General features: G+C 33.2%; 1 protein-coding gene and 1 non-coding gene across 2 annotated transcripts; both read right to left on the bottom strand.

The window, feature by feature from the left end:
* Positions 1 to 1,756: 1,756 nt before the first annotated feature.
* Positions 1,757 to 1,918, bottom strand: LOC114578701. Its single transcript, XR_003699675.1, has one exon. It is a non-coding gene; the product is annotated as a U1 spliceosomal RNA (small nuclear RNA).
* Positions 1,919 to 5,075: 3,157 nt separating this feature from the next.
* Positions 5,076 to 15,382, bottom strand: LOC110110804 (protein IQ-DOMAIN 32). Its single transcript, XM_020842433.2, has 6 exons — positions 15,107 to 15,382; positions 14,030 to 14,362; positions 13,729 to 13,935; positions 13,059 to 13,136; positions 11,239 to 12,958; positions 5,076 to 5,405 (listed from the first exon to the last, which is right to left on the bottom strand). Exons 1-6 carry the CDS (start codon positions 15,191 to 15,193, stop codon positions 5,386 to 5,388), a joined length of 2,445 nt encoding a protein of 814 aa, XP_020698092.1. The 5' UTR covers positions 15,194 to 15,382; the 3' UTR covers positions 5,076 to 5,385.
* Positions 15,383 to 16,197: the final 815 nt, after the last annotated feature.

Genomic DNA, 16,197 nt, shown 5'->3' on the forward strand with positions numbered 1-16,197 from the left:
AAACTTTAAGAGGGAAGAGAATGCTTGTTGGAAGTTGGTGTAGGAATTTTGACATGTAAATCTAATAGTTATGTATGTGATTTTGAAATATATATTTTTATGTACAATTTCAACTGATTTTCTCAATCAATTTGTTGGAAGTGAGGGATAATCTACCTTTGCATAAGCGTAATTCATATTTGTGAGAATTTACCTATGTGAGAAAACTGAACCCTTTATATTTTGTTAAAATCTTCAATATATTGCCCCTCGGTTGGAGCATAATGACCTTGATTTTTTAATACCACTCGAGATTTACATTTTAAGATTTTATTTATGGAAATAGTAGGAATTTGTATTTTTTTAGGCTTAGTTTTTTAAGATTGTTTGAAAACCAATAGAAATTGTTTCTTGCAAGACTAATACCTTCTGAGATTTTTAGAGGACCGGGAGAAAATCATATCTTATAAAGTGTATGCCTTCTAAGATATTTTTTAGAACTAAATAAATATGTGCCTTTTGAAGCTTTTTGGTGTACCTATACCTTTTGAGATTTATATATTCTAAAACTTTTAGATGATCATATAACTTTTGAGACTTATATCTTCTAAGATTTTAGGTATAACAATACCTTCTAAGGATATGCCCTTTGAGTTTGTCGATATAATTATTCCTTTTGAGATTTTTTTGATGAACTTGTATCTTCTGAAACTTTTATCTCTTAAAATTTTTAATTGAGTGGATGTACTATCAACATCTTACTTTCATGGAGCTTTTTTAATCAAGTTCATGTCCATTACTAACTTCCCATGAAGGATATCACATGGATATGCTTGAAAGATAATTTTATCTCCAATAGAAGTCAAGACATAAGCTCTTTTAAAAAAATTGAGTTGTTCAACTTCTTTGTGTTATTTCAATGATGGAATTTTTAAGTGTGATGGCACTCCTATTCAATAACTTCAATCATTGTATGTTATGACTCTTTAAACTCCTCAATTTTAATGCTGGTCATTCAAAAGTCCTTGACATATTAGACGTTCAATCCCTTCATTGAACTAAAAACATGTTTCTATTGAATGTCCTCTTGAACAATAATGGTGATATCATTGAGACTGGTCTCCACCATTGGATATTTTTAGTATTTTTGGCCACTTGATTTGTTCAAAATTTTGAATATCCATTATAATGTTAGCACCATATGTATTTATTAGTTAATGGAGTATACTTCAATGATTTAAATAAACTTTGGTAAGAAGTTCATCTTTAGTTATTTGTTTGCTTCTATTTTCTTGTTGAGGAAGTCAATCAATTTCTTTTGGTGAATATTTACATTTGTTTGAAGATTGTTCTAACTAGTTTAGAAGTATGTTGATGGTCTCGTCAGCAATTATTTAAGCCTCTACTTGACAAATGAGATCAACGTAGGAGTGTCTTGCCTCTCACATTAATGAGTAGAAAGGTCCAAAGCATATACCTTTAAGAAAAACAGATCATAGTAACTTTAGATTCACTCCGAGATCTAACATACTTTAGAATATCATTTTTAATATTATTCTATTAAAGTCCCTTGCACATTTTAATGAATCTTAGAAAGATCAGGAGAGTTTTTAATGTTTCTTCAATTAGCAATGCATTATTAGTCAACTTTTTTGGCTAAATTAACAAAGAATGAATATTTCTAGTTGATGGAGAGTGGAGTCATATGTGAGCATATGTTTTGAGAGGTTTGAGGGAGACTTGATAGAGGACATCATTAGAAGTATGTTTTTTTTTTTAAGGGGCCGTGCGTACGCGAACCCCCCTAACACAAATTATGACGTCCACTCTTCCACTTGGGCAGATGGTAGATCAGAGCATCTTCAAAGTGCAATGAAGACCTCTAATCTAGGTCACAGACATTACTGATCACCCGTTAAGACCCCATCCAGGTAAGTTGCATTAGAAGTATGTTGAATGTGCATGGTGATCCTATATTGTTCAATGTGCTCATAGGGGTTAGAAGTCCATCATATGGATCAATTATAAGCAATTTAAGCCTCACTAAAATAGACCTGGAAAGTTATATTAGTTAGGGGTGACAATTCTTGAAAGTTGTGGTGAGGGTAAGTTTGTTCTTTTCTCACTAAAAAAATCCTTCTTGAATGAGACATCATAACTCATTTCTTGTAATATCATGTGGGGCATCAATAAAGTGAGGTTGATTTAAGTCTTTCATAGATGTTGGAGAATAACTAGTTGGCCAAGCAACACAAGAAGGATGGGTTACATTCAAAGTGTTTGAGAGGACTTGATTAGGTTATGGTAACATGAGAATTACATCAAGAGAAGGTACTACCATAGTGGCATCATCCATAAATTATTGTTGATTTTATTGTGAGAGAACTCTATCATACTGTGATAGCTATATCTGCGAAAAAGTATTCCTAACATATTATAAATATTTCCTCAAAGAGTGGTATTCAATCCCTCAATCAATGGCACCACAATAGAGATGGTGAAGGCCCCATAAGCCCCAATTTGGATGATCGTATGCGTATGATGAAATAATTATTGCGTGTTAAAAAATTTGTAATAGTATAACACTTAATATTTTAGCTTTATATAATTATCCAGTATGCCTAGATAGAAGTTTGTAAGGGAGACTAGAATCGTTTATGCAAAAATCCAAAAAATAGAAAAAATCATGAGGCATGGCCCAGTTGAATGAATCCACTAAATAATTAAAGATATAAAAATCCTCCCATCCTTTCAATTGAAGAAGTTGAGCTTATATATAATTAAGAACAATTGTGTAATTTTTATGTAAGAATTTTATAAATTGGGTGTCTATAAGCAGATAGTTAAAACCCAACAATAAAGTTAGATATTAATAGTCAACCATAACAATTGAATGGCAGAAGCTTGGCGATGGTAATGATGATTGCTAATGATGATCGTCAATAGTGACCATAAATAATTGCAATATAATTCTTTTAACTCGCTCAACTCTCAAACCTCTCTTCAGGTAGAAAATACAACCTTATTTATAATATTTTTAGAATTATTTTTTAATAAATTTGACCAAAATTCAAATCATTTCATCGAGCTATGCATATTAATCTCCTTGATCATAAATTATTTATCAATAATTAAAGTGTCTTAATGATGTCATAATCAAATGATCTTGAGCTCTTTGAATTTTTCTCCTCAAGTCACTCTACTTTTATAGATCATTTAACCCTTCTATTGATGTTTAAAAGTTTTTAGATATACTTTAACTGATTGATTTGGATTTATTTAGAATCAAATCGAATCTTTTATGGAGTCAATGGATTCTTTATTGAAACATTTAGTTTAACTATAAATTTGTTTTTGAAAGTTTTCAATTCAAATATTACCTTAAAATTCATGCTGATCAAATAAATTTTCATAAGAGGTATAAAAGAGAGTAACTAAAATTCAAAAGATATTATAATTATAATTCTTTTAAATCATCTTTGTTGATATTTATATATATAATCAACTCAAAAAATAATGGTTCCTTTCAAATTATATTAATATAAAACTTTTTTTGACATATTTAACTTTTAATATTAAAGGATGGCATCCTTATATTTATATTTGAATGTAACATTTCTGGAAAATATTTAAAGATATTTTATATTTAATTTTCTTTTTTTCTAATTATTTCAGTTAAAAGTAAGATGAAACAAATGTCTGAAAAGAAATGTAATGTTGTTATAATTCTTGTATTATGTATTGAGATATGAATGCACGAGTTGTTACTTGTGTTCAAACACAAGGTCGTTTGACCAAGTATTTTTTATATTTCAGTTGGATTACATCAAGGATCAGCCATTCAGCCTTAAGCTCGTATCCTTTTGCTTTAGTCATTGATGTTCTCAATAGACATTTGCAAGAGATTGTACCCTAGTGTTCAGAATGATTGTAAAATATATAAGGATATTATTAGTAGAATTCAAGTTGGATGGTTGAAGGGGAGAAACGCATCAGGCTTGTTGTGTGATAGACAAATCCCCGTCAAATTTAAGAGAAAATTCTATAAGATGGTGGTGAGCCTTGCAATGCTTTATGGTGCAGAATGTTAGCCATTAAAAGTGAGGCATAATATTAACTTAAGTGTTACAAAGATGAGGCTGCTTAGGTGGACGAGCAGCTTTACTCTTAGAGACATGATATAAAATGAGTATAAACATGAAAGGGTTGGAGTAGCTCATTTGTAAGATAAAATTAGTGGGAGCCGTCTTAGATGGTGTGATTACATAAAATGATGGCCCGCCGATGACCCGATTAGCAAAATAATTGTTTTAGATTTGACTTATATTAAAAAATATATATAAAAATCTTAAAAAAAATGATTAAAAAATATTAGAAATGACTTTCTTTAGATTTAAATAAGAATTCGACTCTTAAAAAAATACATTAGAGAAAAAAAGATTCATATAGCCAACACCTCTTAATGATATAAAGGATCGATAAATGTTGTTGTTGTTGTTGCATTGATCTATGAATGAGATGCACGTCAAAATCAATAATAAAAGTTCTCAAGCATTTTATTGTGTTATCATTCAACAAGATAATTAACTATGACTCAATAATTTCTCTCTTAAAACAGTTTCTAATTCTCGAAAAATTAAACAATCATTTTTTTGTAGAGCTCATTTGATTATTGGCATATAATAATCATATGTTAAAAAATATATACTATTTATTTATATGTAAAAAATAAAACCATAGCATTTAAAGAATTTTATAGATATTTATAAAATTCAAATCAATATTATAATCAAAATGTTAAATTGACAACGGTTAGTTTGGGACAAATTTCTTACTATTTTTTAAAGCAAATTTTTACTACAAAAATTTTTTGAACTACAAATTTTTATATTATAAGACTGCTTCAAAAAGAAGTAAAAAAGTTATCCCAAAAATCTAAAGAATTCATCATTTGACTTCATACAATAGGGGCTCTTACAGTATCAGAACTTCCAGCAATTATCAAAGTTCACCATAGTTGGAATCAACAAGGCTTTCAAACTAGTAACCAACTAATTCTGTGAAGCCTGCAGCCACAGCCAAGCAGAAATAAAGAGTATTCAGCAATCAAAACTCACACTGGAAAGTCTACTAAAAGTTCACAAACAAAGCTCTCATGAGATGATGGATACAGTTCTTAAATACCAGAAATATATCACACGATAGGGATTTCAGAAGACAAACGGCAATTTACAAGTAATAATCACAACTCTCACAGCTCATAACTGTAGCTTATAGTGGCAAAATCTGATAGAATCACAATAACTAAAGAGGGGAAAAAAATATATGAAATGAACATTCAGCTTCTTGTCAAGAACTTGGTATCAATCAATTTTTTTGTTGAAAAGCACTCTGCTGAAGGCTTGGTCATCTAAGCCATCTCCTCTCTGATAAAACAAATTAGGATATGAAGATTAAATTGGATCAGGAAGTGGTTAATCAATTAGTTTGTTTTGCATGGAAAAGAAAGGAATGAGAACAGAAGAGGGTATTTATAATTGCAAAAGAAATTGTAAATTTGGAGCAGCAGCAGTGCCTTTTAAGTATTCTAACTAAAATAAGATTGAAAAAAAAAAACTAATCAGATGATTTATTTCTCATTAATAAATGCCAAACAGAGAATAACGCATTAATCAAGGTTTTATATTGAGATAAATATGATAATTCATTATTTGATGGGACAACAACAATAACAACAAGCCTTTATCCTACTATGTGGGGTTGGCTACATGAATCTTTTTTCTTCATTGTGTCCTGTTAAGAGTCAAAATTCTCATCTAAATCTAATAAAGAAATATCATTTTTAATATTTTCAAATCAAGTCTTTTTAGGTCTACCTCTACTTTTCTTAACACAAGTCAAATCTAACACATCTACTTTCGTAACACAAGTCAAACCTAATACATCTACATTCGTAACCGGGTCATCGGAAGGCCGTCGTTTTATGTGACCAAACCATCTAAGACGACTCTCTCTAATCTTATCTTCCACTGGAGCTACTACAACCTTTTCAAATATATGCTCATTTCGTATCCTGTCTCTAAGAGTAAAACCACTCATCCACCTGAGCATCCTCATCTTTGCAACGCTTAACGCCTTAACTTAATATTATGCTTCTATTTTAATGGCCAACATTCTGCACCATAAAGCTTTGTAGGTCTCACTACCATCTTATCGAATTTTCCATTACATTTGAGAGAGACTTTTCTATCACACAAGCCCAATGCATTTCTCGATTTCAACCATGCAACTTGAATTTACTAATATCCCCATCTATTTCACCATCACTCTAAACAATAGACCCAATATATTTAAAATGTGTACTCTTATTAATGACTTGATCGTCCAAAGTCAGAATCCCCCCACTAGATCTATTATAACTAAAATTACACTCCATATATTCACTTTTAGATCTAATAAAATGAAAGTCTTTAGACTCTAAGGTTGTCCTCTATAATTCAAGTTTATCTTCAATTCCCTCTCCATTCTTATCAACAAGAAGAATATTATCAACAAAAAACATACACCCAACCTCTTACAAATGTTTAGTGAGAACATCCATGACGAAAGTAAAAAGATATGGGCTTAAGGTTGATCCTTGATGTAATCCAATAGAAATAGGAAAATACTTGGACAAACCACCTTGTGTTTGAACATAAGTAATAGCTCCTACATACACATCCTTAATGACTTGAATATAAGCATTATTAACCCCTTTCTTATGTAGAACTCTCCAAAGCACTTCTCTTGGAACTTTATCATATGCTTTCTCTAAATCAATAAAAATCATATGTAGATCCTCATTATTCTCTCTATGCTTTTCCATCAAACCTTTCAATAAATGTATAGCTTCTATAGAAGACCTATCTGGCATGAATCCAAATTAATTTTGAGAAACATTAGTGTCACGCCACAACCTATGCTTCATAACTCTCTCCCATAGTTTTAAAGTAAGACACATTAACTTAATTCCTCTATAATTCACACAATTTTGTGCATCACATGTATTCTTTAAACTAGGAATCAACACTCATTCTCCACTCATCGAGCATCTTTTAAGTCTTCAAAATAATATTAAAAAATTTAGTAAGCCAAGAAATTCCTTCATCTCCTAAGCATTTCTATACCTCTATTGGAATATCATTATGTCCAACAACTTTTCCACACTTCATTTTCTTTAAAGCCTCTTCAACTTCGGTTTTACTAATACGCCGATAAAAACAAAAATCTTTATTTTCATCAAATTTTAATTTAATTCTCTTATCATGATATCAAAGCATGACTAAAAGCCATTGATCTCTTCCATATCCAGTCTACCATCTCATAGTCCCACTCACTAGCATCATTCGACATTGTAGGTGCATCATATTTTGTTACTCACACCCACATCATAATTGTATCACATGCCTACCATGCTTATCTTGTAGTTCAAGGTAGCACCCTACTCCCTTGCATGGCGCAACATATCTAATCATGCTAGAGAGCAACCAGTCTTGTTCTACTCATAAATGCATATCTCAAATTCACACATGCCTAATCCGTCCTACTCCCTAATGCACACCCATTTGTTGTTCTCCTTTAGACTAGACTTTTTTCAACATGATTTGAGTAACTCCACTCTTTAGACATCTCTCCTCAATGCATGTCTTTTATCTTTACACTTTTTGAAGCAAAGCCCTTCTCCATTAGTACCAACATCAAATTTCATGGTACCAAGTACCAACTATCTCTAATGGTCAAGGATTTTATTCCCCTCTTATTAGATCACAAGAACAACTAGGGTTTTAAAAATTGAATCGAACCGGCCGATCAGACCAGCAGTTTGGCTCAATCTAAAAATTGATTTTGCATCAAACTGTGATGAAACAGCCAGAACCGATGAACTAGTCTCAGTTCCCTTGAACCTGCTAGTTCAATTTTTAAAATATTTAAATAATTTAATAAATTAATTTAATACATTAAGAATTAAATATTAAGTAATATTTATAATTTAATAAATTAATTTAAATTTAAAATACTTAATTTTTGAATAAAAAATTTTCAACTAAGCATTTCACACGTCTCCACTCCATGTGGGTTCCCCAATCCAAACTAAAAAGGCAATATAAAGTGTAGCATTACTAAGAGAAAGTTATCCAAATGATGTGGGACTAAATAAGTTGAAATTTAACTAGCAAATAAAATATTATTAATGTGTGAATTCAATTTATTTTTAATAAAAAAATTTATTATTACATAATTATTCAATCATTTAAATTTGATTTAAATAATTTTCATATTTATTACATCATCCAGTTCAACTTCGATTTGACTCCGGTCGAACCATTGAACCTCAACCTCTACTGATTCTACGTCCGGTCCGATCTTTACAACCTTGAGCACAACTGAGTTCTTAGAATGGTAAGCTGATCTGACTTAGCTCATGAATAGTCTTGATCCATCCATTTCCTCTATTGCCCTGTTTCATGACACTACTAAAAAGATGTTGGATTTTCTTCATTTCATAAGTTTAAAACAGTAATATCCCATGGGTCTACAATCCATTTTGATAAAATTTTCTCCAACAAAAAAACCTATCAATTCAAGAGTATTATAATACCTTGAGAGAAAAATGGGATAAATTATTCCAATATCATCATCTCAATATTGATTTCTATCACTAGGCAAATATTATTTACAAGATTATTTTGTAACCAGAGATTTAAGGCAGCACCCTAAATACTATATGGGGACTAAATTTGCTAACAACAAGAAAGGGTCTCACTATCTTTAAAAGAAAAATATCATTGATCTGTTTAAAGAAAAAGGCTTTTAAGGAGGAAATTAGTCGACATCTCGATGGGAAAACAAATCAGATTTGATGCATATAATGATCTTTCACAATATTGAAAATTAGTTGAAAAACTAATTATTTAACATATATAAGAACTGATATCTCCTTTGATGTTGGAGTGGTAAGTCAACATATACAAAATTAAAAAAAAAAGCATCTGGATGATGTTTGCATTCTCATATACATCAACAAAAGCTCTTGGAAAAGAATTGTTGTATACTTAAATTGAGCATTAAATATTAAAGCATTCGCTGATATAGATTATGCCAGATTTATAGGTGGCAAAAGACCAATTATAACGTAATGCATTTAAGTGCTGCATTTTTGTGGGAGGTTATTTGGCTACCAGAAAGAGTACAAAGCAAACTGTTGTGGCCAAATATAGTGTTGTTGCAATAAAATATTAAGCCACGACCATTTTATATGTAAAATGTCATGGGTAAGATTCAGCTAAAAAGAATTTGATTTTCTAATAGTAAAGCCTTGGTTTATGCATTTTGACAAACATGCACTCATATAAATTGCATATAGGGCAATTTTTCATAAAAGGATCAAACACATTGAAGTTTATTGTCATTTTATGCAAGATGTAGGGATGTACACGAGCCGAGTTTGAGTGAGCTTAAGTGTCATTTGGCTCTGCTCATTAAATAAACATGCCAAAAGTTTTTGTTTTTCTTCGAATTGTTAACATTTTGATCCAAATAAGGGATGCTCCAAATATAAGGTATACTTGAAAGTTGGAATATACGTGTCATCGTGTATACGTATATTAATCCATACATATATAAATGTATGATTATGAATGTATACAATCTATGCAAATGTATTTACATATATAAACATTGAAATATATAAGTTTGCATGCATAAATATGTAGCGTTGTCAATATTTGACACGACCAAAAAACCCGACCTGAACTTGACCTAAAAATCTCGGATTCGGGTCAGCCCGTTTGAAAAGCGGATCGGTTTCGAGTCAACTCGAAAGCAAACCTAAAATTGACTTGGGCAGCACTCGCCTGCTCGTTGCGCTCGCACGCTCGTACCAGCACTTGCACTTGCAACCTCATTTTTGTGGCACTCACACCCGTGCTTGCGCATGCACTTACCCTCGTGGGCTCGGGGCCTCACCCCCTCAACCTTGTGGCCTCGCTCCCTCGCAGGTCGAGTCAACTCAGGTTAGGGGCAAGTCGGGTGCGGGTTTAGATTTCTGACCCGTTTGTCTAATTGAACTATATTCGGGTCGGGTCAAATTCAATTTGGACCCGAACCCGATCCAAAAACCCATTTTGACACCCTATACATATACACACATACATGAAGTCATAACCACACCACATATAAGTAGGCATGTGCATATGCATATATAAATAAAATCATGTGATTCAAGCCAAACATGATTGAATAAGGATTTATTTGTAGACAAATTATATATATGAGCATATAAAAACTAAGTGAACTTGAGCTAAGTATCAAGCCAAGCACGATCGGACAAAAATAATATGCTCTTTTGACAACCTTAATAGGATATTGTAATTTCCAAGAAGTTTTCTATTCCTAAAATTTTAATTTTAAAACAAGTGGCAGATATCTTCATCACAACTTGAAGTCCATTTTCTCGCGTATAATGCTAGTTTAAGCTATTGAATATATATGATCTAGATTGAGAGGAAGTGTTAGCATATTGGAAAATAATGTTAGAAAATTATTAAATAAGGAAAATATCTATTTTGGTATTAATTCTCTCCTAATCACATTTATTCACTCCTTAACCTTCTTCCTATTATATTCATTTCAATGACTGCATTATATACAGGCACCATTACTCACTGAATAAGACAGCAAATTACTATTTCTCTTCCCTTAACAATGAGCTAATTTAATCTAAATTAAATATTGCTTTGGTAGGAAACAACTTAATTAAATATTATTTTGGGAGGGAACAACTCAATTAAATATTACTTTGGGAGGAAAATTTTAAATTAGGGGTTGTTTAGGGATTTTGTAATCTTCTTTGCTTTAAATAGTTTCTCTTGTAATGGTTAGGTTTCATCTTGAATTCGGGCTAAATTTGAGATCTCTTAGGTTGAGGTTTCTTTTGGGCTCTAGCGTGTCTAGAGATTTGGGAGAGAAAGATCCTCCTCTCAAATAGAGGATCAATTGTATCTTATTATTTTCTTCCCTCTATTTGATTCTTGCAATTAAATTCCCGTTTTTCTCTAATTTTCCTTTGGATTTGTGGATATTTCTCGCAATTTTCCCGAGATTGATAAGATCTACTTGAAATCTTCAAGTATTTCCTATCATAAACTTCAAACATGCTGCCTCAGAACACGCCAATATAAAGATCAAGAATAAAAAAAGGATATCAGGCAGAGATGTTACCAGAAGAATTAGGAGGAGAATGAATCCCATTTCCCTTTATATTCTGTTGTACTTGTGAAGTTGACCTCTGCATTCGAGGGGATGAACCCTGCTTTCCATCCCCATTTGGTAAGGAATGTCTCTTCTTCATGTGATTATCTTTGTCATGGTGCATATCTAGACTTGATTTCTGAGAGATACTTGCGTTGACTTTAGCCCTTGCAGACTCAGTGGGCTGCATATAACTTGGAAGTAAATTGCCATTACTGGTTTGATGCTCATGATCAACATGATCAGTCTTAACCATAGAAAATGAGTTCCTCCTCTTTGCACTTTTTGTCTCCTTCTTCAAAAATTCTCCACTGGTTTGTGCACCTGAGTCATTCTTGGAATTCGTGGGTGAACTGTTAACAAGTAATTGGGACCTTCTCTTTCTTACAGGCATGTTATTTTCTGCCTTGATACTCTTTGCATCAATAGAAATTTGACTTGAAGGTGTCCCTTGAGACTCAGGAACAATAATATGGCTTCTGGGAGATCCTTCTTGTGATGGCTTACTAACCTGTGGAGCTTTTGCAGAATCCACCACCTGCGTATTTGATGAAATTGATTCTGCAGGTTGTTTTTCCAATTGTAAAGGTTCAGCAGTATTAATTGATCTGGCTGCATTTTCGCTGCTTTTGGCCATTATTTGCCACTGAATTTCATTTGAATCACTCGAAAGATCATCTGTTTCAAAAGCCATTTCTCCATTGTTGAGATTGGTACTGCTTCCAACATTACTGAATTTTCCATTCGAGGTTCTGATTTCTGGAACAATTTCAGAAAGCCCAGCCTCTGATCTATCAGGTATGGAAGTTGTTGAAATGTCTTTGCGATGTTCTAAGGTAGCAACTGGATTTATTGGAGTATGGCCAGTAAGATTTTCTCCCAGGCGAACTTCCTTAAATTTGGTACCTACCTGAAAGTTAACTGATTTTGTCTCACATATTTCCTCTAAATTGGAACCCAACTGAGACTGAACTGATTTGGAATCACTCTTGGAATCCTTAGAGGCATGATTAAGAGATCTGTTTGAGCTGGAAGCAGAACTCAGCTCTTCAAACTTAGCCTGTACAGCAGCAAAACCTGGATTTCTTGATTTTCTGGATTCAATCACGACTTGGCCTATTTCCATCTCTGGGGTTTCATGCAATTCTTTTTTGGCACCATTCTTGTTAGTCTCCTCAGAATAATCTGGTTTATTAGAGTTACCATCAAGTGCAAACTCCGAAACTACATCGGATGACAGAAGGATTTGGCTTTGAATAGAATCAGAGCTTTCTTCAACCAATGCGCCAGTTGCGTATTCTTCCTTCTCCTTCTTAATAGACATTGTCTCCTTAATATATGAATCGAGTTGTTCATTCTGAACTGGAGAGTTTGGAACATCAACTTCTATCTTTTCAGAACTGTTGGTTATTAAGTCCACCTCAACATCAGCTGGCCCAGCAGGATCGCTAGGAGCGAACTTTGAATCAGATGATCTCTGTTCTTGTGTAACCTGCAACTTATTGTTGACTTCATAAGCATCCAGATCAGTATTAATACCCTCTCCCAGATCATTCTGTTTCAAAATGACCTTTTTTTGATCTGAAGATGTTAAAGCCATCCACCGCTCCAACCATATCCATCCTGAATCCGGCCGCAAAGGATTGCAGCTGATGTGGATAGGTTTGGTTTCAAGTGTAGATTTCAAAAGCTGATCATAAACAGTAAAAGTAACAAGTTCATGTCATAGAGGCAAAATTACTGTTCAAAAATATATTTGGGAAAGCATAGCAGGATATCAACAATCACACCTGATTAGCAAATGCATTGGAAGCTAAGCTTCTGATCACAGGCGGTGTTTTGTTCAATTTCATTTCAAGTCTCTTCACCTGGAGTGAGAGTAAGAATATAGAAAAATCATATGAAATGAGCAAATGCAATTTGATACTATGTCATAAGTTAACAAAATACATAAGTTATTCCTATAAGCAAAAATTGAAGAAATATGTAAGGCAAGGTAAAAAAGACATTGAAAATAAAATCATCTCTGAATGTCTAATCATGAGAAAATTTGTAGATGAATTATTCTGTGCGGACGGCGAAAGCCGTCCAGAGCCCAATGAAAATTTACCACATCACCCCTACTCGGTACTGCGGCTTGGTACTGCTTGGTACCGAGCTCGGTACTACTCGGTACTGGAAGACGTGGCTGCACTTGATTGACCTCTGGACGGTAAGATATGTCTAGTGTCCGCACAGAATAATCTCTCAAATTTGTAACCCTAGTGCATAGGATGTGAGAAAAAGGGGCCTAATTAAAAAAACCATGCCCAAAAGTTTTCATCTCTCCATAAAAAACAAAATCATGTTAAGAACAAAATGGATCTTTAATTGAGCTCATCATGCTAGCAATATATTATTTGAATCAAATTACAAGATAGATATTTGGCCTACACATAACATTACTTAGAAAAGACCAACCTTCACTGCTTTCATTTCCTCATTAAGTTTCTCTTTCGCAGTGTACTCAGTAGATCGGATGGATAGATGAGCTCGTATAAGTTGTTGAATTTTCACAATAGCCAGCATGCAACGCAAGGTTCCAACTGCCTGCCTCCTGACCAAATAACGCCGTATGGCAGCTTGAAGCTTTACAACATTCTTAATTTTTTCAAGTTCTCTTTTAGCCTGTGAATATGTAAAATAATTTAAGGGACAACAAAAAAAGAAAAAGAAACAGCACAATAAACCTGTATGTTCATAGTGGTTGATAAAAGTTTACCAAGTATCCCCGAATAGAAGCCTGAACAACCACTGCAACATCTTCCTGGATGTTGTAATCAACATTAACAGTAGATTTATCAGTAACTTGCTCAGATTCTCTGGAAGGGACTACATCTAATGGAGAAATTGAAATTTCATTTGTCTGGTCTGCAACTGTAGCTTTCTGTGAAACTGAAGCTTTTTCTGAATTTACAGTATCAGCAGCTGCCGCTTGGTTTTGTTTATTATTCATAATGGGCATAGATTCTGAAATCACATTATTGCTTGGTACATGATGCATAGCAGATCTCTTCTGAAAGCTCCATCTATGCTTACCTGGTGAAGTTTTGCTCTGCAATAGTTCAACATATTAGGGTTACATAAGAAATATGAAGCAACAGATATGAAACATTCCCTTCATTATTAAGGATTGCTAGCTCTACTTAATTTAAGAAAAGCTCATTCATGGCCACCCACACAAAGAAAAAAATAAGAACCTAAACACTGCATCCACCTGCAAAAGGGTGCATCAATGAGAAAGAAATATTAAAATAATTGTTCTTCATCTGCATAGAACCCTCAATGATTTCCTGACCATTATCAACACAAACCAAGAGCAAATTGTGAGGAACAGTGCTCGTGTCTCACATTCAGAAACCCCAACCCTCTAGAAAACTTCACAAATTGTGATGGTAAACCAGATCGACCCAGACATTTCCCATATCATCAAAGAAACACTCCAAAAAACCCAAAAATATGCATCTCTCAGGCTTCAAGAAACAGATTTCATAATAAATAGTTAGGAACAACATCCAGGTGCAACCCTAAGCTCAATAAAACAACAGGGGGATAAAAATGAAGCTTTTCATCCATCCACAATTATCACAACTGTTGTTTAAAGCGCTCAAATTTCCAATCAAGACTCAAATCTGCAACAACATCTTATCAAATCAAACCACAATTCACTACTGCAGCAACGAAGATCAGCTGAACACCAACAAAAAATTGCATCACAAGAAAAAAAATCACATTTTTCAGACAATGCCGATGCCACAGATCTTAGAACGGCGCGATAAAGAAGAACCACAACAGATACCTCCGGCTGCGGCAAGTCATCCTCCTTCTTTGCCGGATCGCCGGCGCAAGACATGATCTTGAAGCAAGAGTTCAGCGATCTGCCCATCTGGAACTTCTTTACTGTCACAACTCACGACAGTAACTAAAAATCCAAACTTGGGGGAATGTGAGAAGTGAAAGCTTCGTTTCTCGAACAGTCACTGCTTTGGCTGTGTTCTCGATCAAATTCCACCTCAGAGGGAGTATATATAGCCATTATTTATTTATTTTCCATTACTGGTACCTGCTTTCTGAATTCGACGTGACGGACTTGGAGCTGCTACTTAAATGCGATTCGTTGATGCTTTTGACGTCCGCCGATACGTGATTTAAGGATAACACACTGTGCCGCTCGCATTCAAGTCCATGTAAAATTTCAGATTGGAAGAGTGATTTTAGGGGGGAAATTTTTTAATTTGAACTTCAAATTATTTGATTTTCATTAAATTTATAGTATATATAATATTTTGAATAATATTAATGTCATTAATAATATGATGAATTTGCAGTCTATCATAATATATTTTAAATCAGAATAATTTATTTATTATTTTATAATTCCATGTTTTTTTGAGAGTGATTTTAGGGGGGAAATTTTTTAATTTGAACTTCAAATTATTTGATTTTCATTAAATTTATAGTATATATAATATTTTGAATAATATTAATGTCATTAATAATATGATGAATTTGCAGTCTATCATAATATATTTTAAATCAGAATAATTTATTTATTATTTTATAATTCCATGTTTTTGTGATACTGACATGTCCTATAAATATAGATAAAATTTAAGATAAATTTGGAATATAAATAGATTTTTTATTCCCACATGAAAGAGAGTTGAGACCTTTGGGACTTGAACTTTTGTTTATGTCCTTATCTAGAGACTCAAGAAAACTATCAGTGCTTGAAGCATCCCGTAGTTCTACCCTGGCACCATTGCCAACAAACCCTTATCGTCCGACCACCACTGCTGGACCTTTGCCCTACCATCGTTGTCAGACCTCCATTTGACAATCACATCAAACCTCCAACCGTCGTCCGACCACCGCTTATATATATATATA

This window comes from Dendrobium catenatum, unplaced genomic scaffold, assembly GCF_001605985.2.
Source record: "Dendrobium catenatum unplaced genomic scaffold, ASM160598v2 original_scaffold_122705, whole genome shotgun sequence".
Lineage (NCBI taxonomy): Eukaryota > Viridiplantae > Streptophyta > Magnoliopsida > Asparagales > Orchidaceae > Dendrobium > Dendrobium catenatum.

What these genes read in the sequence shown, in the direction of transcription:
- LOC110110804 (XM_020842433.2), bottom strand. Translation starts at nt 15,193, where the DNA reads ATGGGCAGATCGCTGAACTCTTGCTTCAAGATCATGTCTTGCGCCGGC. An exon ending in CTTCTATTCGGGGATACTTG is followed by an intron (nt 13,936 to 14,029) that starts GTAAACTTTTAT and finishes ACATATTCACAG; the next exon opens with GCTAAAAGAGAACTTGAAAA. An exon ending in CCAATGCATTTGCTAATCAG is followed by an intron (nt 12,959 to 13,058) that starts GTGTGATTGTTG and finishes GTTTATGATCAG; the next exon opens with CTTTTGAAATCTACACTTGA.